Here is a 23,019-nt window from a genome sequence, read left to right on the forward strand (position 1 = left end):
ACTGCTACAGATCACATATATATATGTGTGATATAACAGAGATTTTGAATGATCCTCATTGAATCTTTTTGATTATATTCACCAACAAGAGCAATTTAGATTCACACACTGATTATATCATTACACCGACCATAGGTGTCGACCAGTGAGTGTGATTTTGTGTAATTCAGATTCGTTCAAGAATCATTCATGACAGAAACACCACAACAATACTAATTTAAAATAGTTTTTTTTTTGGTAACACTTTACAATAAGGTTCATTAGTTGACATTAATTAATGTATTAACTAACATGATCTAACAATGAGCAGTACATTTGTTACTGTATTTGTTAATCTTTGTTAGCGTTAATAAAAAATACAGCTTGTTCATTGTTTGTTCACGTGAGTTCACAGATTTTAATAAAGTATTGGTAAATGTTGAAATTAACATTAACAAAGATGAATAAATGCTGTATAAGTGCAATTCATTATTAGTTCATGCAAACTAATGTAGTCAACTAATGTTAACTAATGAACCTTATTGTAAAGTGTTACCTTTTTTTAACAGCTATAATCATAACGGGGTTAAAAGGGGTAAGGCATTTCAAATGAAAGGCAAATCAAATCAAATTTGGCTAGACTGAATGCTTACTAAGAAAAAGTTGATTTATCTCATGGTACTTTATTATTAAGAGAACGATTATCAATCATAATCATGTACGTTTTACTTTATATTGCACTGTTGAGATCTCAGTTTGCCTCATTTCCTTTAAGATTGGAATCAGAATCGATTTCAAAAATGGACAAAATCAAAATGTTATTAAAGTATTTATTTTATGTTGCTGCGGAGTGTTTTAGGCCTTTCCTCTATATTTCCCCTTTTTGTACACACTTGACAGAGTTATTGATGCTGAATGATTTGTAATCAACCATCCAGACATTTGTAATTACCCAACGCTTATGAGCTGTACACAACACAGCACGCACACGCTTTAAATGTCAGTTTTGCCTCCAGCAATCATCAAGCTGTTTACGTGTTCTCCGACGAGGCCGACATCTTTCTCATAGCGTGAGATGAGGATTTGAGACATTTGTTTTGTGTGTGCCTCGGTGTTTACATGCTCATCCCATAGCAGAGTCTTATTATATAATGTGGAAACCAGTCTATTTCTATACAAACATAAAAAGCTCTCTCTCTTTCTGTTTGCCTCTCACTGTCTTTTCCTTCCTCAGGCTGTGTGTGGCAGCTGGTTGGGATTCATGAACCGTATACGGCCCTGGCATCCATGTCAATGATGTGAAATGAGATTGGAAATCAAATTGCACTTCCAAACAATAACTGCTGACAGGGACATTTTTTCATATTTAATAACCTCTTCCTCTCTTATAGGCTTTTTGCGATTCGTGCCAATGAAGGTCTGAAGTGATTTTCTTAAAACAGACCGTGGCAATACAAATGAACATTACGCATATGAATTTCAAACTGAATGTTTAAAACAATGACAGGATTTTTAGTCATTACAGAGACAGTGGAATTATGGATCAAAACCAAAACTAAGTAAAACTGCATCCAGCAATAAATTAGCCAGGGACCGACATTAAAGGCCTTATTAAAAATATATATGTAGAAACACTGAAAAGATTTTAATTTAGTATTCATCAGATTCCTTTATAATTACCCCATTTCTTCTTTCAATAGACTCTCTCTGTCTGTTTCATATTTAATCAAACTATTTTTTGGATGAGCGGCGTGACTGAATACAACCAAATTTATTCATCTAATGAAAGGAAGCAGACCGTCTTGCATGAGAAGGGGACATGGTCCTTCTGACCTCAATGCATATCAGTTCTCTTTGAGGACAGGGCCACATGGGACTTGTTACTACATTCTGGACCAGCCCGAGGGTGTGAATAATTCAGATGGCCCGGGACAGCCTCAGTTCGGCGTGTGAGAGAAATAGACGCCACTGTATCTCAATCTCTCCTTCCTGTGAGACGGTGCGCTTGTAAGGGTGTCAGAAACAGGGATGTGCACTTCATTTCCATACTTGAATGATGAAATATGGCGTTTTTAACACGTGACCCAAACCGAAATCATACATTCAGCTTTTCCATCGCAGTAATACTATTGTAATGCATTAATGTTGCATTACCGTTTTTAGTATTTTTGATCCAATAAATGCAGTGAGTAATACTGATGTCAATCAAATGTCAAGGCATGTCAAAAATGATTTGATATCAAATGCTATCCAAAAAATGTTTTGCTCATTTTTGACACGACTTGACATTTGATTGTGAGTAGCCCTTATAGCGAGAGAAATGAACGGCCATTTGTGATCACTCCATTATTGACAATCCTGCGGACCAATGCAGGAACATGAAAAAAAGCCACAGAACAAGATTCATCTGTCTAAAATGATTGCAAAACATTATATCTGTTTTAGACTTCACTATTTGAAGAGATTCTGTCACTCAGATGTCATTCTAATCTTGTATGGATGATGTGGAACACAGTTTGAAGCTGAGCCATAACCACCTAGACATTGAGGGGGACAAGTTCCCCCCAATAATTAGAAATGGCCAAATTGCGAATTCCAGCGTGATTGTTTAGTTTTAGCGGCAAAAGAGTGCGTGGTAAGAAGCAAGTAAGCATTTAATATCTGACTGCTGTTTTACATCAGGGACCGATTGAAGTGATGCAAACTACTCAACTCTTCAATAAAATTTCACCGCTTTGAATTGAAAATATGCTACAATTCTATTGTAGTCATTCATAACAATCTATTTGACGAGACAAAAAAAAGTTTTACATAAGAGGGAATGTGTGCACAATTAGGCCAATAACTTATTTTACAAACCGTTCTTATTTCTTTATTTCCTTAAATCCATTTTAATCCGCTAATAATGTATTTTCTTTAAATAAGAAGACCCCCTCTCAACATCATTGACTTTCAAGGTATAGAGAAAAAAAAACACTTTTACATTATTACATTATTTTTCACAAACAAGAAAAAAATGTTTGGACATGAGTGGAGTAAATAATGACATAATTTTAATTTTTGGCCAAACCATCCCTTTAATTTTCCCTACGGTTCATTTATTTATCAATCCGACGCTGTCTGCCGTTCTCTGTCTTCATTGCTCCAGCTCCTCACTGATCAGGTGGCACAACTCTCGCTCTACAGTGACAGCGTGATCATTCTTCTTCTCTCATGACCGCTTTCTTTATTGATTTATGGAAAGGACCCGTTTTAATTCAAGCATTTCCAGGCGAATGTATTCCACTGGTTATTTGGTATGAATGTCTCATGATTAATGGCACAATACACAGGTTTCTTTTGCCACAGCACTGATAGACAAAGAAAGAGCCATATGGCCAGCCATGAAGTGCTGGTTAGATAGATGTCTACTACATACTGTCTTCAACAATGGCCATTTAAAGTTGTATTTCAAATGAAGTTAATTATTATAATAATTAATATAATATTGTTCCAAACCTGTATGTCTTTCTTTTTTTTCTGTGTAACGGGAGAGAAGACATTTTTTCGGTGTTGTTTTGGACTCCATTGAAATTCATTGGATGCACAAAAGAAGAAAGAAAGTCATACAGGTTTGGAACGATGTGAAGGTGAGTAAATGATGACAGAGTGTTCATTTTTGGGTAAACATCCATTCCCAACTGTGGAGAGCCTAATAAGTTTTGTAACATCACTAATTGGCCTGCCTACTGGCAACCATTGTACAATTCTGCCTAACCCTTTCGGCTACCTTTTCACTAAACAGGGCATGTCTTTCCTCCTACACATGGCTGATTTCCCCCCTTCCTTTTTCTTGTGATCCCACGGCTCAAGAGGATCTGTTACAAAAGCTTCAGGGTGTGGCATCAAATAAAGAGGGAGAAAAGTGCCTGCACAGCATACTGCATACAGACGCATTCTGAACAAAGACTCAGTTCTGACAATACCAATTTAACTGAGTCATCTAAGAGGCATCCAGCCTCTCATAAACATGACGTAAAACCTGCATAGTTATCCGATCCGTTTGACTGCTATTACCTCAATGATGCATCTTTATGGAGAATATAAGTTTGTTTTATAAGTTTGAAACGCTAAGATGGAGAGTGAACTGTCTTGCTCAGCAATTATTAGACGCTTAATGCGGCCATTCATATTGATCTCAGTTATGTTTCTGACAGGAAGTGTAAGCTTAACACGTTTACTGAAACACGGGCGTTTTTGCATTAGAGCCCTGGACAGCTACAATTTGATGACCAGGCATTTCTGTTAGTCAGGACTATGAAAAGGGTTTGAGAAAGCTGATACTCTGTTGACTACAGTATGTTTCGGTCTCTTTGCTTGGCATTGTGTTTCTCATAAGTATATTTTGTACAGACATGACTGACTTCAATGCTGTGCACCGGACACATTCACAAGTCTATGCCACAGACAGAGTCTAAGGGAACTCTTCAGTCTTTCACAGTCTAAGCTAAACTTGGATGTTTAAGTCATTTAAACATAAATTAGATTATACTGACTGACTTAAAATAATTAGTTGAATCTTGTATAAATAAGTTGAAAGTTCCTTAACTGATTTTGTAAAAACATATGTTGTCATAGCTTATTGATCATACTTTTTTTTTTTTTTTTTTTACAGTGCATCTCGAAGTTAGTAGAAAAAAGTAGTAGTAATAACAAAATGCTTGCTGTTCCTTCTTTGAAGGTCACTTTGAATAAAAACATCTTCTAAATGGCTAAATGTAAATATAATCACTTTCAGTCAAGTCTTAAGTTCGTTTTTTATAAGTCTAAATCACGGTTTATGTGTGACTCAAGGCTGGTTCACACTGCCCCAACAAACACTAACATTTCAAACTGTGAACATGATTTCACCAAGTACAACATGTTCCTGGAACAACATTCCAATCAACCAACAAATCAGATTTGAGGGACAAGTTTACAGTTTATATCAACTTTAGGCTTACAACCAGATGCTTCTCAGTGTTATTCGCCTATCGTCATTTCCCTCTGATTTTAGGGAAAAGTTATGGACATGGTATAGGGAAAGGGATATGGCTAGGACTACATTTTCGGATAGGAATGTTGTTCCAGGATCAATCAAATATGTTGCTGCATCCGGGAACAGGTCTTACTTGGCACAATCACAGTGACCCAAAAGGAACACATGAAGTTTGCTGCTGCATTTACAGTATGTAAACATAAACTCACACTGACTGACAACACTGATCAAACAAAGCACAACATCCATTGAAATTTGGTGCTTGTTGGCACTGTGTGAACGAGGCTCAGACGCGAGTATCCATTTCTGCTTTGAAAAGCCATAAAACACCCACACAATGTGTTGGAAAGAGATGTCCCACTGAGAGTAAGAGATTAGGGTCAGTTATTATTGGGGTCCTGCATGTGGGCTGATTCAGTGGTTCATGACCATACATAAATATAAAGATACTTTACTCACAAGACACACCAACCAAACAGCGGTTGTTGTTGTTGTTTTTTATGGGGGGGGGGGGGGGGGATATTGTACAGTGCATTTTAGGCACTGTACAAGTAACTTACTATAATTCTCTCCACATTATTCTGTTGCAATGGGTCTGGTGCCATTCTTGGTTAATGCAGTGGATGCAGAGTTCATACAGATTCATTAGGCCTGCATAACCCAGACATTGCACCACCTCAAGAACAATGGCCGTATTGGCCATGTAGGAATCTGGCACAGCAGCTCTGAGTCTCTCAACCAAATCAGTTTTTATTGAAGCTGCACTGGCAGCAGCCATAAACATCCTGCTCACTCCTGTAGAGACCAGCTGTGAATTATTATAGGTGTTGCTGGACGTGCCATAACCGGTGCACTTTTTCCATATTTTTCTGGTACACATTTCTTCTTCTTCAAGGAATTGCTTTAGATATGAGAGGAATAAGTAAAGAGACTCATTAAGAGATTAATATTAATTTGCATTTTGCATTAAAATATAAATAATTCAAATGAATGTCTCTCTCTCTCTCTCTCTCTCTCTCTCTCTCTCTCTCTCTCTCTCTCTCTCTCTGATGTACAACACCTGTAGTCTGCCACCACAAATGCACAAGCAGTCAACACACATACTTGGATCCACAGCAAACCACAAGACAAAGACAAGCCTGTGATGTGCATGATTAAAGTATCTACAACTGTTGAAACCAGTACATTTAAGCTTATTTTTATATTTAAGCATTGATTAGCGCTTCAGGAAAGAACAAGGCTGCGATTTCAGAAGCTGCGTTTCTCGTACGGCTTTATTGATTTGAAGTGAGAGGGAAATGAAAGGGGAGAGCCGAGCGTCTCTCTACATCCCATGTACTTTCATGTGATGCCATGTAATTGAGTTTATGTAAACTCAAATGAACAATTTACTCAATACTGAAAATCATGTATAAAAACAAATTTTCACAGGTTTTCTTTTCCAATAGTTGTTTGTTTGTTTTAATGCATAGTATTTCACTCTTAGCATGGTGACATAATGTCAAACGCTATTGAAATCAATTGCTAGTCGAGTCTCAAAATGGGTGCGGAGTACTGTTTGTGTCCCGCATGGAGGTGCCATACGCAGTCACCAATGAGTTTCAATGATGGTTAGAATGCTGCCCATGTAGGCAGTTGGCAGCTGGGCAGCTCACTAGGTTTTGGAACAGACCTACTGTCTGTCACCATGGAGATTTACAGCAAAACTTCTGCAGTCAAACAGCTCAGATTGAGAGATGCAGTCAGTCATCTTCAACACCAGCAGATCTCACAGTAGTTGAACAGGGGAGGAACAGCGCCATCTACAGTGCATAACTATACCTTCTCCATCCAGCATCACTTGTTCTGTTAGTCCTCTATATAGGAATGCATTAGGCACTGACTCTTTTCCAAGGACATCACTGAAGCCTGTTCACTCAAATCTCTAAAATCCATTACAAAGCACACACTCATAAATTACAGACACAGGCAGGTCGTTCATAAGCCAACCACGCACTTTTATCCGGACGTGCGCATAGGCCTATACCTTAGACATATGTACATTATGCATATGTTTAGAATCAACAGACAAAACAAAAAGCTGGCAAGTGTGAGGTGGAGATATAACATCAGACGTACCTGATATGATGGGAGCCAGACGAAAAATATCAGACAGACGGCTGTTTACTGGCTCATATGGCGAGTCCTCCAGCAAATCATTGGCTGGAAGATAAACCGTCAAAGTAAGCTAATGTAGTAGAAATAATAATTTAGCAAGTCAGAATTCAAACTGTTTGCATGCACCATTCTTAGAACCAGAAGTTTTAACTTTATCCATATTAAACGCATGGTTAACCGCAGCATAATGCATTTCCAAGACTAAAAAAAGGGGTCTACAGAGCATGATCATTTTTAATTCTGTTCAACTGTGGTGTTGCGCATGGCTCTGCTCACCCTGTAAACTCTGGTATATACTCCAGAAGATGCGCAGACAGTTCTTCTCTTTCTTCATTCCTCTCCTACACTTGCAGTCGTACAGAGGACTCTGTTTCATAGACTCTATGGCGTTCCGACACTCGTCCTGCGCCTCGGGTTCAGCCAGCATGCTGAAGTTACTGGCTCTCCCGGCCACACACTGTCTCATGGTTCGGTACTTAGTGCTGCAGATGTACTTCGCCAAACACTGTTCATGAGCCCTAACGCAGTCCACTCGAACCGAACGAGACTGTGCGATCGCATCTGCCTTTGAGAAGAGCACTAGATCTGTGCAGGGAAAAGACAAAGTTACAGATGTGAATAAGGCAGAATGGTAAAACTGTCACAGTTTGGCTTTTACTACGATTTTCTAATGTGCATTATTATGGTAATAGCACTTACCTAGTTAGTGGACCCCATTTAAACAAATAGAGACAACTTATATAAAAGATAAAACACTTTTTTATCAAACATATAGCCTACATTTATCTGTTTCAAGGTTTAGAAATACTAATACTAATAGGATATTATAATAGCCTACTCATCATTATTAAACTACAAAAAAAAAGATATGCATCTCTGAATTACAATATTATATATATTTGTGTGTAGTTGTTGCAGATTTAAGCGCAAACAAATATTGGAACACATGCATAGCAACTTACCAAGGACAGGCAACATTATCCAAAAAGTTACGAATATCATCGTCGCTTTATTCAGATCCATTCAGAGAGCAGGGAAACTGGTTAAATACGAAATAGAAGAATTTCCACAGTAAATCCATTGCGCGCCAGCTGCGCACTGGTGCAAGTGGTGAGGAACAAGTGATCAGACATCATACACATCCGGACAGACTCCGACAAGCGCTCAGTGCTGCTCTGCTGGACACACCCCGCGACAAGAGAATACAAAAACAGTACTAAGAGTTAAAATTCATATATATTTCGATAAAACACTAATATCTTGGCATTGCGATATGCATATTTATCCTTTTGATATCTTCTTCATCATATCTTCAGCAATCGATCAATTTCTTAAACGTTTTCTTATAAAAATGCACATAAAATGAACATTCCAATATCAGTAAAAGTTCACGTCAGTCCACATTTAATGTCAAATATGAGTGCTGTTGCGCGCTCAGTTGACCGACGATATGCAGGTCGAAGTACGCGCACTCTGTGAGAAGACACTGCGCATGTGCTCAGATCTCTGGAGAAGGTCAGTCCTTTTGGATCAGTTGGACAGTGAATTCGCTGATTAGGCACCATTAAGCACTTTACTTAATAAGAATTATACAAGGACTGTCCAAGCAGAAATGGAATCCACTTTGCGATCCATATCTGACACCGTGCGAGATAATTTTTTTATTTTTCCTTGCAACAATTTATGTCCGTTTTTTGGCCACTCTTGACGTTATTCCTATGAATTAGACATTGTAAATTAAATACTAACCATTTTGTGCAAATATTTTTATGAATAGGCCTAATAATAAATAATGACTAAGCCTTATTTTTTTCATCGTTGTATACCGACCGGCTGTAGCTGTGGTTACCTCAGGTGAAAGAGTCTAATTAGCACACTCTAATCAGAATATATATACACTCTGTAAAAAGAACACACACTTTTAAGACCGCCAACATTTTTATCCTCCTCAGTTTTGCGTAATATAGCCTACTGCATAAGAGTAAGTATGACGTCATCCAACACTAAGAGTTTGCTTACTGTTCGCATCCACATTTAGTCTGCCACCTGTAACTCTTTCCTTTTCTTCATTTAAGTGTCTCATATGATCATAAAACCCTTTATGACGTTTTATTTCTTGATTGTATGGAGAGCATGAGCGCCACCTGTTTACTAAAGATAAGCATGACAGTTGCCCTTTCAAATCAATGAAGCAGAAGAATATAAATGAATACATTTTCACTCGTTATCATTTGCATATAGAATCCATTTTAATGTTTTATTACTTTTATAATAATATTTGTTTATAATGGCCTATTTGTTTAATTAATTTCCTCAGAAATACTGTTTTAATTGACTGCTACATAAAGAAATCATGAGTAATTTGTGAATCAATAAACAATCAAAACCAAGCATTCACATACATTTCCGGACATACCACATCTGCCATGTTGCCATGGTGTCTTAATGCAGTGTTTTGTGCTAGTGACTTTTATATTTCTCTGGTTGATCCATAAACATTGATTAATGATGCCTTTGTCCATATCATATCCTGGTTGCTCCTCACTTGTTAACAAGCTTCATTCCACTGAAATCAAACCAAAAATCAATTTCCTCTGTTTAATGAAACTTTCAACAAAAATGAAGAATTAATTACACAAACCAAAATCATTCGCTAGCAATTGCTTGACATGTTATAAACCAGTCAGACTAATGAGATTGCATAGGCATCCTGAACTGGTTCAGAAACTCGATACGTGATCAATACTCACCTTTAGGTTGGGTACGAAAGACTAACCAGGAAATGAGCTCTGTTGGCTTTATTGTCAGTTAATCAAAGACATTGCTGGATACCAATAGATAATGTGAATTACAGCATTGCACAAATGATGCAACATTGATCCAGTGATTCTGCAGACAATTAACTTGGCATGAAACCTACAATAAATCCATCCGAGAGACATAATACTAAAACATTTCCTGAATGGTATTTGCTTTCTCTAATTGATTATTCTTTTACATTCCATTACCTTCATCATGTGTATAAATATAACACTGGCAAATAGTTTAAGGATAATAAAAATGAATGATTGTTTTGGTAATGATGCCATGTAAATTGGGTGTTTGTTAATAACTTTCTGAGAGCAAAAATATCAGCTACTGTATATAGGAGATCGATTGCTGTAACAGAAGAAATGTTTTGTAATGCAAGCATAGGGGCCTACTGTAGCATAAGGGCTCTGTTATGAAGATTTCAATGTATGTGTTTGTGTGAAGAGCATGGGTTAAAGGGGTGGTAAAATGTCATTTTCACAAGATGTAAAATAAATCTCTGATGTCTCCAGAGTGTGTGTTTGAAGTTTTAGCACAAAATACCCCACATATATTTTATAAAGCATGTTAAAGTTGTCACTTTTTGAGGGTTTGCAAAAACGCACCGTTTTGTGCCTGGCCCTTTAAATGCAAATGAGCTGCTGCAGAGGGCGGAGCTTCAAGAGCTAGTGTGTGTTAGCAGCTTTGATTACCTCACGCAGACACACTAAAATGACAGAAACTGTTCTGTCTTTAATGTTAAAACGGAGTCAGACAAAGATGGAGAGACTCAAGAAGAAGTGACAACATGTAGAATGGAACAGGACGTCTCTGAATGGTTAGTTGATGAATTTATGTTGCTGATGTGGAGTTAACTATCTTCAATTAGGATATTCTGTCATGGTAATATAAATCACTCGTATAGGAACTGTTGTGAGATGCACACAGAGTGACTTTCTATTGCACGTGATAAGATGGATGCTATAAAGTTTGAGCTGACTCACAGTACTCTTAAACAACAACTTTTCCTCTTCTCAACCAAGCGGCAACCTCCCTGTCTCTCTCTTCAAACCAACACGGAAGTGAATTAAACGGCAATTCATCGACTGACCGCTTGAGGCTGGCTACAGAAGTGAGTCAAATCTGTATCTCCCCCATGTTAAAATGCCCAACTTTACAGCAGAAAAAACATGTTTGGTTCCTGGTTCTCTATGTGGCTTTGGTCTATACAGCTAATTTTGCCCTTCATAACAACTGTGAGGGGGGTGAATTTTTGTAACTCATCCGTTTAGTTGATTAATATTTAAAGTTCTGCACAATTAAGGGTGTGTCCACTTTTGAGTGACAGGTGGATTGCCGCTGATGTCACTACTATTCGTTTGTCTGCTGTTAGCCGTCACTTCACCTCAGCAAATTCCAGCTGCTGAACTTGCCATCTCTGCCGGGTTTGTGCTTTTTTTCGGGATTATTCCATATAATTTAATACACCCATTACTTCGCCCACGCCTTTGGATTCCGCTGTTGTCGTCGAGTAAGTTATCGTTCGTGAGAACAACCAGCGCTGTATTTCAGTTGTTTTCCTCTGTGAACATGCACTATTATGTATGACAATTTCGTTGCTTTTTGGATTTTTCAGATTTAAAAACGTCTATAGATACTAAACCAAACTAAAGACTAAACTTGTTCTGCGGTAGGCCTACCGTTGCTCTGGAACAGATTATAACATGCTTATGTGCCGTCAGATGAAATCCTGCAGGTGTCTGTATTTCTCCGTCCATGCAATAAATGCACATCCTTGAATGAGCGCGGATTTCTAGCGCATTTACTTGAACTTCATAGGTAATATATCTATGGTTTGACCCATTTGAGATACGGCCAAAATCAGAATTTAAAATGGACTGAATAATAAAGCTCTCTACGAACTTGACGAGCGATGCCGTGCTGACGGACCATAGACTGTAAAAAAGAGTGACTGACATGTAGGCTATGCACATAAATCACGGTCACACACACACACACTCTCAGAGTAATATTGTAAGTTACTGCATAATACATTTTCAACTAGCAGAATAGCTGTACAGAATCACGATACATAGTCTCACTTGTAGCTATGTCTTTTAACAATTATAATTTTTCAAAGGGCAAAAACAGGACCTTTTAATTGGCATTCTGATTTTAATCATCAACTGTCACTTTAGTGCGAGGCCCTGTGCAGTTGCAGACTTTGTACTGTGAGTAGCATAGCATTAGCTCCCAAGCCTGAGCTAACTCCATAACGTCGTGCTAGGTGGGCGTGGTTTCAGATAGCCAGGCTCCTCAGCTCCGCCTCTTTGCCCATATTCTGTTATCCGGGAGTGATGAGCACTAACGCGAGGCCGAGATGGCGATGGTCGGCTCCGCCCACTTTAGGCTTAAAAAATGCTCTTCAGAAACCTATGGGTGACGTCACGGACACTACGTCCATATTTTTTTACAGTCTATGTTCTCAACATGGACTGCGTGTTCCCTGGGGCGGGGTTTATGTACATTTTAGGGTTGCTGATGTCACTAACCCGGGAAGAATGTCGTGTAGTCCCTACCAGCCGTTTGTTGTATTCCTTTTCTTTAAAAGCAAATATCTTCCTTTGCTTTGAACTTTGAGCGTTGTAACTTTGCAGATGTTGTTTATGCTCAAACAGCAACATTACACACTAACTAAAGTTAGAAAAGTCAAACCATACTTTACCACCCCTTTAAACACTTGATGTGTAGATCAAGCGGTGATTGTAGTATACGGATGGCAGAGGACATGTTTGTCAGTGTATGCACTGTGCTTTAGTCCATATGTATATTCACATATAAAAAGCAGTCTCATCAAACAGAGTGCTGCTGCGCATCTCCATTTAGCTAGTGTTAAAAGGAAAATCAATGGGAGATTTGTGGCAGGAAGTATGTATATTCTCTGTAGCCTTTTCAGTCATTTAGAGGGGGAGAGGCTTGTTCGGTTTCTACCCCACAAATCTTAACCCTCGTTGGTTTGAGCCTGTAAGAACGGGGATAGCTGTAAAACTCAACCCCCAAGAATAATTCTTAAGAACGGCTCTCATTCATCACACTTAGAAACACACACAGTATGGGGGTAAGCAATATTCAGGGTCAATCGATTGAGAGTAATTTGATCCGTGTCATCTGTACAGCTAATTGATTGCCCGTTTCAAAGGCTATATTGGTGTGTAAGCGCATCCGGTCCGTGTAGAAGCCATTACGTGGTTGATCCCCATTATAATATATGAATTAGTAGAGAAAAGAAACAGCATTAATTTTCCCCTTCGGATGGCAAATCTGTGCAAACATTTGTCTTTGAACAGCTATAGGATGTAATTAAGTCACGTTTGAGGAACAGTAATTGCCGACTTTGATGGTTCCTTTTGATTACTTGATCAAAGAAAAGAAAATTGCCTCAGTTTCAGCCTGCCAGCTAATAGACTTCCACTGAAGGCCTTTGGAAACTGCTGAGATCACTGTGGCGGGTTTGATTCAGAGCACAAGGTGGATCAAACCCGACTGAAAATGACCAAGGAAGGAACTCCAATGTTGTTCAGAAAGAATTGCTTCTTTTGAGGGTTTTTCCCCCCGCCGTCTTTTGTTCCCTTTCAAAAAACCCATTGAAATAATTTCTTATTCAATAGCATTCAACACATTTTATTTAAGAGTACTCCTCTCTCAATTGAACCAAAATAAAATAATTACATGTCTCATTTACAAACTCTGGGCACTACTGACATTTCTCACAAGTGGCTTCCTTCAGTTCTCTCTCTTTAAGTGGGTGAGTAATTGCAGTGCTGAGGTTGTTAATGCAGGACAGATTCTCCCACTCAGTTTGGCCTGCTGCTCATTTTTTTTGTTTGACAATTGCCCCTCTTGTCTGCTTCCTCAGTTTGATATTAGTAGTTTCTAGACCTTCTGATATGTGACAAACATGGAAACCCATCATGTGTGTGCGGTCCAGGTAAACCTTGTGTAAAAATGGCAATATCCGAAATCCTTGGCCATTTTTTGGTCCCTATGAGGAAAACGGTCTATAATTATACCAAGTGATGTTTTGAAAATGTAAAAATTCAGAAAGTTTTCTGTGATGTGTAGATTTAGAGGCAGGTTTAGGGTTACTGGACAGAATACAGATTGTGAGGTATAGAAAACATTATGTCTATGGAATGTCCCCATAAAAGCCAACATGTGTGTGTATGTGTGTGCGTGTCTTTCTGAAGGCACTGTATTAAATTAACGTAATTTTAGCGCTGTCTTCTCTTTTTCTTTAAGAAACTGTTTATAAAAATCAATGGAATATGGCATTTAACAGTCAGAAACTAAAATGTGCTGCATATATTTATATTTCTGCTTAATTATCAGAACTAACTGATGTATTACCCACAATCACAGTGGGTAATACAGTTTCCAAAGGAAATAGGAGTCGCGTTCCCTCTAGTGGTCTAACATTACAACAACACCAAATCAACTTTGAATGATGACAAAGTATAGATTAAAAAAAGATAAATGATTAAAACAGGAAAATCAAAGTAAAAAGAGATCTACTTGCTGAATGCAAACAAATCGATTCAAATAAATATGAATACAAATGAAAATTATTTATAATTCTCTTCTCAGTGAATGGGATGTTCAATCAGCTTGCCAGTAGATGGCAATGTTGTACAGTTTGTCACATATCACACATGACGTAACAAACTCATCTACACTGTATACTCGTGGTGGATGTCTAAAACATGGTATTATCATTGTGTACTATGTCTAAAAACACAGAAATACCATGATACGTTTTCCTTTTTATGTTAGAGCAGTTTGTGAACAGGTCATACAGTCTGAGACATCTGAGAAAATGTGATTCCTCTGTCATTGCTTGTTGTGCTTTCGTTCTTGACAAAATCCAGGATTAAGTTACAGCTTGAGTGGCACAAGCCCTGAGTTTTGAAACCAGCTTTAAGAGGAGTTAAAGGCACCGCAAAGGTCAGTAAACATCCATCCTAACAGAAGCATTTAGCTCATCTGACCACTGAAAAATATGCTGTTTGCAATCTAGCCTGGGTCCAGCTAAACTGGGATAGTGAGCTGTTCAGAGAAATCCCCAGGCTTCACAAGCTCTACATAGCAATGAGTTCCACTGGACGGCGTTGCCCTTGTTTTCTTGGAAAGTGACACAAATGCATGTAATGAAAACTGCTACTGACAGTGAGAGTCTGTAAAGATTTCTTGGCACCGTTCTAATTATTTATCACTGACATTTCTGCCCCACTTTCTAGAACAACAGTTGATTGACAATGCGTGTTTTAATTGCCTCCTTATCCTCTACAAGTTATTCTGCTCCAGGCTGCGTGAACAAGAAGGGTGAAATCTGAAATCCCTCGGAGGAACGGCAGCATTAATAACAACTTGTTTCAAGACCGACTGGTAGTCGTTTTCTATTAATAAGTTTGTGTTACTCTAACACTGTTGTTGCTTATGTTACTGCAGTAATTAAATTGGAAGTTGGAAGTGACAGCGCCCACTGAGGAACAATGTTTATTCAGGTTTGTACCTTAACTGAAGTAGGGACACTAAACTCGACTGATTGTTGCGCCCACCCCGGTATCCTTAATACTCTGATTTGTATTCTTCCCACATGTTTAATTACCTCTGACATGATTGCACATATAATGTGACATGCAAGGGCAAGTGAAGGCAGATCTGTCTTTGTATTTACTGTCTTCCAGAGCATTGGGGTGGCTTTGTATTGCGCTTTGTTACCTTACTAGACAACCGCGACCGTCAATTTGATGAGGCTGTAAATGTGACCAAATGGAGGAAAAGGGGGCTATTGGAAAAGTAGCTGCTGATGCACTCGTTTCTGGTGCTGGTTTTTTATAGATGCATCCTGAGCGAGTGCAAATATAGGGATTTCACAGTAGGCCCTGGTCATTTCTGTTGACATGCCGTGGACTTAAATTTACAGAGTGTGTGAAAATTTTAAGCTTATATTACATTGTGTCCTTGACTGACTTCAAAAGGGAATATTTCAGCAGCTCAGGGAATCATAAAAAAACTGCACAAAATATTCTTGACATCACTCAGCCTGTGTGCATTTGACTATAACATTGGCCAATGGTGTTCCTTCCAATCGCGTGACTGACTACAGCAGTGCCTACACAGGGATTCTGCTTCAGATTTGGACTATTGGTCAAAAGTTTGGAATAATTAATGGTTTTAATGTTTTTTTTTTTTAAGTCTCTTATGCTCACCAAGGCTGCATTTATAATATTTCACAAAACATATTTCTATATTAACATATTTCAAAATGTGATGATAGAAGCTGAATTTTCAGTGTCACATGATCCTTGAGAAAAATTTGTTGCTCAAATATTTATCAATTATTATCGATGCTAAATGATTAATAATGGTTCTTATTATCAAGTTTGAAAACTTGCTGCTTAATATTTTTGTGGAAAACATGATACATTTTTTAAAGGATTCTTTTGTGAATAGAAAGTTCAATGAACAGAATATTTTGTAACATTATACATATTTTTACTGTCACTTTTGATAAATTTAATGCATCTTTGATAATGGTAATGTGGGTAATATATCACGTTTTCCACAAAAACATTAAGCAGCACCTCTGTTTTCAACATTGATAATAATATGAAATGTTTTGATCACCAAACCGGCATATTATGATAGGCTTGTTCGACTTGAACCGGCGCTGCACAGACCGATCAGTTTATGACATGAAAGTACCGCGAGAGCGATTGAAAAGCATACGGAGCCGTCTACTCTCTAATCGCTCTCGCGGTATTTTGATGTCATTCTCTGATCGGTCTATGCAGCGCCGGTTCAAGCCGAACAAGCCTATTTCTGAAGGATCATGTGACACTGAAGATTGAAGTACTGCTGAAAATTCAGCTTTGCTGTCACAGGAATAATTTATGTTTTAGAATATGTTCAATTGTAATAATATTTCACAATTGTCACGTGTCAGTGTTTGTTTGTATTTTCACAAGTCACATGTCTCCCTCTGTTTTCCCGCCACTCACCTGTTTCCACGGTAACCCTCATTAGTCCATCTGTCACACCTGTTTCCTCATTAGTCTTGTCAGCTGTGTCTGGTTTCCCTGATCTGTTTCCCTATGTATTTAAAGGAACACTCCACTTTTTTTGGAAATAGGCTCATTTCCCAACTCCCCTAGAGTGAAACAGTTGAGTTTTACCGTTTTCGAATCCATTCAGCCGATCTCCGGGTCTGGCGGTAGCACTTTTAGCATAGCTTAGCATAGATCATTGAATCTGATTAGACTGTTAGCATCTCTCTCAAAAAAAATGACCAAAGAGTTTCAATATTTTTCCTATTTAAAACTTGCATTCCTGCGTAATAATCAAGGAACTGTGCAGCCGTGCTGACCAGACATTTCCCTTCGTTTGTGCCCTTCGTTTCGATTCGGGATTCTGTTTGGCTACCGTGGGCTTGAGCTTCTCGTTACTCTGCCACCTACAGGTTTGGCATGCTCTTGACGGCATACACGGGTTCGTATAAACAAATTTTTTTCTGAAAACTGACAGGTGTGCACGATGTTATTTTTGAAAAACGGAGAGGGGTGAAATGTCCTTTTATGAAAATAGCCGTCCATGTGTAAACGTAGCCTAAAGATAGTCTCCAAAACGCAGTTTGAAATAGCTGGTGTTTCTGACGTCCCAAACTACTTTGTAACCAATCACGTCAATGTGTGGGAGGGCTTTAGCATGTCATTAACTATGCTGCGAAGCAGGGGAGTCTCAAGAGAAACCAGTTTATTCTAGTATATTTCTGTGAAAAGTTTGGTACATTTAGCAATATAGCGGGTGAATTATGTATATGATGTATATAACGATGTTATGATGAACTATATGTCTTTCTCCACTGAGATTCTGAGTTGTTCAAAGCATTTCTAAGGATGATGCTTTTTTTAGAAGGCAGCAGATTATTAGCTGTTTTATAACGCAGTCAAGCAAAAGGCTAATCACATTAATTACCGCTATGTCTCCGTGTATACTAAATGAAGCAAGGGTGTAGAGTTACATTCAAGCTATTTTAAGGCATGAATCATTCTTTTTCACAAGTAAAATGTTTAAATATGCAATTTTGGGGATCAAATATGAGTTTTATGGGATACAGTTATTAACTACAGGGGGGCTTTAAATGGGGGGCTTTAAATGCTAGTGACATCAGATTATTTGTTATTTGTTACACCCCAAATTTGGGGGGGGGGGTATTTTGATGAAAGATTACGAGGGCACATGATCTAAAAACGAATAATGATGTGCACTGATAAATAATTTAACAGCTACTGCTATATCTCATTAGAAAAATAAGAATTGTCCATTTTGATTTAATATTAACTTTAAATATTTCAAATACATTTGCATAGTTGCTTCTCCTCATGTGAAACAGTGAATAGTGAAACTTTATCATTATTAAATTGTATAAATATTAATTGGAATGTGTACTTGAAGCATATTTTTTCCCCCAAAGGATTTTTTTTTTCTGCCCCTGAGTATAGATCCATCATCCAGCATCCATGCACCTCCTAGAGCTTCCCAGCCTCCCCCTGCTGACTCCTGCCACCTGCCAATACGCCAGTGCCTGATTGGCAGTTGAAATGAAATAAATAATGAAAAGGAAAGGCGGGTGTAGACTTTGTCTGCAAACACTCGTCTGTACCTGCCAACTGCTGTAAGACAACAGCGGACCACAGGGGTTTAGCGTGCATGTCAATAGGTTTAGCTTGGAGCTTCTTCACTCGCAAATGTCAGAGTCGCAGACGTTTCTGTCTGTAGATGTCGCGGCCAAAGGCGGCTCTTTCATGTGGGGACCCTCTCCTGTGCAGCTCGATGCCGTTCAACTCAGTCTCTCTGTCTGAGGGAATAATGTTGCTTCTAAGGAGCCAATAGTTAGTGCTAAGTGGGAGTTTCCACGACCCAAGTGTGAGTTTACAGTGAACGCAGTATGTTTTTTTTTCACACAAACTCCAAACTCCATCTCACTCCTACAGTCACGATTCAGGAACAGAGGTAGCTGGCGTCCAACAGAGCGATGAATCCTCCTAAACACGCCCCTTCTTTGTGTGCGATCAGAGGAGAGAGAAGCAAAAGTTCAGCGAGTGGGAGTTGAAGCATGATGTCTGAGGTTAAATCAGTCTTGAGCTGAAACCGTTCGGTTTATGCCCTCTCTGCTCATCCGTTTCTATTTAGCCGGATACTGGCGGGCTCGTGTTCCTGCGAGCTGTAACTATGCAAAACATGTCAATGACTTCTGTTTCTGCAGCCTTACTGTGACAGTGGGAGAGAGGTGAGAGCATCACCATGGAAACCCACTATGGGCTTGAGTGCAAGTCAAAAACATTTATCGTCAGAGTAGCTTTCAGTGTTTTCATTGGTCTTGCAATTCTCAGTCCAAGAAAGGAATGGACCTACAGCACACACAGAGAGAGAGGAATAACATACTCTGGGCAAGTTTAATTATATAACGTAATTCATGCACAGGGGTAATTCAAAGAGCTTTACACAGGCATAATACAGAAATAAGACATTTAAAATCAATTAAGGTCATAAGGTTATTTAACTACTGTGGAAAAATAGCACAGTTGAAGAGCTGTTATGGATTCTAAAAGGTTTTATAACTTCTAAATAGGCAGTGGTTTCAGGTTAAAAATAAATAAATAATGAGTTAACCTCTATCATTTCAATTCAGACATACAGCCTGGTCTTTGAACTAGGATGACCCGAAGGTCCACTGGAATTGGACCGTGTGTTTTTTTCCAGGTCGAATTTTTATGGCCCTATGTTTAAGAATTTCTTATTTCAGCTGATGGGAGAAATTATGTAGATACTGATGTATATCAGTGTTACATCTGTCCAATTTCTCCTTGCATTAAGAGTAATTTGTGTGTAAATTGCCTCATTTGACCAGATTCTCTCCAATTTAAAATTGTCGATAGAAAACATTTTCAAAGTAAATGCTTTTGAATAGGCTTGGTACAGTCATTTATGTTCTTGAACTCTCATGCACAGGGCAATGGTGACACATAATTCTGGAATGCACAAAACACAGAATTATGTTACCGCACAGTGCACACTGTCACATATTACACATCTAAAAACTATAATTTATTTGAAGCAATCTGTAATGGTGACTGCCCCAAATGAAATTGGAAGAATTAATAAACGTAAGTTGAATAAATTGTTCGGCGCCAGACAAGTCAAAACTTGTCAAGTGAAAATACATGTATATAATCAATTTCAGTTTCCCGGTAAATAGCTCATAAACCACCGATACACAAAATGAATGCCGTCCAATACCCACAATAACACAGACTTAAATGACACATTCACAAATTGAAGGTTTTTAGCTCAAAGGTATTTAAGAAAACATAAAATAAACACAATGTTCAATTTTCAAAAAGTGTTTTTTCTCCCAAATTGCAAACAAAAAAAGCAAACAAACAGTTCCAAGGAGATTGCCTTAAGTTTAGTTCATACTTTCATTTGCTTTCAAAAAAGAGAGTCCTTGACTCACAATACATCTCAACACAAATGAATAAAGGAAGTATTTTTTTCTCAATCTTGGTTTTTCGTAAAAAAGAAAGAAAGAACACACACACACACACACACACACACACACAGCGATGTGCGGTGTGTGTGTGTGCGCAATGAGCGTGTGTGAAACACTGAACATTCAGGTCTGGAAAAGAGTTTGGAGTCTTGGCGTAGGGTTAAAAGATGATGGACACAAATGCTAGTACCTGTCTGTGTCCGGTGAAACAGCTGGAGTTATGTTGCACCAGCCAGGCAAACTTTATGATCGCACCGGTCAGCGCACACAGAGATTCCAGCAGCAAATAGCAGCGACTGGCCTTCAGGTAGCGTGTGTCTGTCCCCCATAGATAACCTGCACATTTTTACTATCTTCGCTCTACCTCTTTCGTTTCTCTCTTTCTTTTATATAATTTTCACTTTAGTTTCTCATTTGTTTCTGCCCATTTGGACGAAACGAAAGAGGAGGCGTGTTCCGGCGCAAACGGTCCCTGGCGCTATTTTGCAGTTTCAGAAAACAATTCCGCCACTGACCAGGAAAAACCTAGTCTAAAGTCAGTGGCGTGTTTCGTGTTATTCATATGCTATTTTAAGCGCGCATGCTTGGCCATAATGTAGCGTGTGCACAATGCGCATACACTTTGATTCTCTATAATCTACACAGAGGCAGCAGTTTTCATTTTTGCAAATCATACAGTATTACAAGGAAAAATATTAACACACGAGGGAAATCATTGTTGTGTCCATGAAGATGTGAAAAAATAGGCATAAATCTAGCTTACACATTTACCCAAATTATTATACGTCTGTTTAACCGAAGCTAATTTGGGTGGGTTTCTCCCATCCCCATACATTGTCACTTCTCTGTCTTTTACGGCCCTGACGAGAACGTCGGTCTCCTCGGCTGTGAACCGCTCCTGGCGTTCGCCTGGCAAACCTGCCGTTATAATAGCAATCCGCCAACAAGCGCGCCGGCTCTTAAAGGGAATGCGAGATGACGCTCTGATTTATTTCACGTTACGCCCAAACCACACCTATGAATAATGAAGCTACTTCAGACCAAACCATTTTAGATTTGCGTCGAAATGAACGAAATTACTTGAAAAAACATTCATTCACTTTGATGAACGAGATTCAAAGATCCGAGTCAGTAAAATGATACGAATTTCCCACTGCTAATGGAGACGAGGGAAACCGGAACTACATTGAACATAGGCACAAGTCCATGAAAACATAGACAATATAATGGTGACAACAATAAGCCCACAGAGTGAAATTGTCCATCCATCCAGATATGAACCCTGAGCAATAAGAGGAAAGTTTTACTCACATGTGACTTACATAAACACATTTTGGTATGCTTAAAAAATGTTGCCTTGTGAAAGCGAACTGAACCAAGAAGACATTATAACAAATTAAGTCCCTGTTTTGGAACAAAGCAAACAATCTACATGTCTGAAAAAGCCCTTAAAGTATTTTGTAGTTAACATGCTTCTTTTCTCTCGACCTGCTTATTTTGTGTGACCTCGAGTTCATTTTGCAATTTTTAGTATTGCATTAGTATTACATCCCTCTCATGGGCAACATCATTTTTGACATTTCAGTAAAAGTTAAATGCCTTTTTTTGGCCCATTTTATCTACAAAAGAAAATCTGCTTTATGCACATCTGAAAATACGGTGTTTTTCACTTCCAGCCCTTGTTAACAATTATATACCACTTATAAATGATTATATACAAAACACTAATAGTTAGTAATAAGATTGATGTGGTTTGGAATTGGAAAAATGTGCTTAGGACTTTTTTAAAATCAGAATTTCCAAGTAGCATACTCTTATTATTTCTGTCATGTGGCTCAATAAAAATAGTATGATATGTTATTCTGAATTCAACCACAGTCTACCTAACTTATCAGCTCATTAGTAGAGACTGAATTGGATGTGTCCGATAAGGGCACAAATGGTAAGGGTAACAAATCTTCCAGGACTGATGTGAAAACCCCCTGAACTAGGCGATCTAAAAATCTGTCCACCTAAAGCTCGCTCATGTTGAAGTTGAGCTACCAAGAAGCCGGGAGGAAAGTGTAAGTAAAAGTAATCATACTAATTTACATATGATTATCAATGCATTATAGAATTTTGTGCTGCATAAGGTTATCGCATTGACAGATATGTTGTAATAGGCAATGTTAGGGCTCTTATTCGACTTATTTTCCTTTGTCAGTATTAACTGTATTACTGTAGGCTGCTGTGTTCGGTCTTTAACCAAGTATGCTGATGAACTAATTCACTTACAAAAGTTTATGCGTTTGTGAGTAACGGCTCACAAGTAGGCCTACACAAGTCCACCTGTTCACCAGGAAAATACTTGACCAGTCTATCACTGTGTACATGTGTTTTGATGCCCAGTAAACAAAAGATATAACAAAAAAAAAAATTGTTGAACATTTCTGTTAAATTCTGCTGATTTTGTTGTGACCAAGGT

General features: G+C 38.4%; 1 protein-coding gene across 2 annotated transcripts in view; it reads right to left on the minus strand.

The window, feature by feature from the left end:
• Window positions 1–8,630, minus strand: part of gfra1b (gdnf family receptor alpha 1b) — a 28,843-nt gene extending 20,213 nt beyond the window's left edge. Inside the window, exons 1-3 of one of the 2 annotated variants that reach the window (XM_079595362.1) lie at window positions 8,116–8,630; window positions 7,430–7,738; window positions 7,115–7,198 (exon numbers count right to left, since the gene is read on the minus strand). In XM_079595362.1, the coding sequence (XP_079451488.1) occupies window positions 7,115–7,198; window positions 7,430–7,738; window positions 8,116–8,176 (454 nt within the window). In that variant the 5' untranslated portion in view covers window positions 8,177–8,630. The remainder of the gene's footprint in view (window positions 1–7,114; window positions 7,199–7,429; window positions 7,739–8,115) is intronic. The other variant, XM_079595361.1, reaches the window with a different exon arrangement.
• Window positions 8,631–23,019: the final 14,389 nt, after the last annotated feature.

Source organism: Phoxinus phoxinus, assembly GCF_949152265.1.
Source record: "Phoxinus phoxinus genome assembly, chromosome: 21".
Taxonomy (NCBI): domain Eukaryota; kingdom Metazoa; phylum Chordata; class Actinopteri; order Cypriniformes; family Leuciscidae; genus Phoxinus; species Phoxinus phoxinus.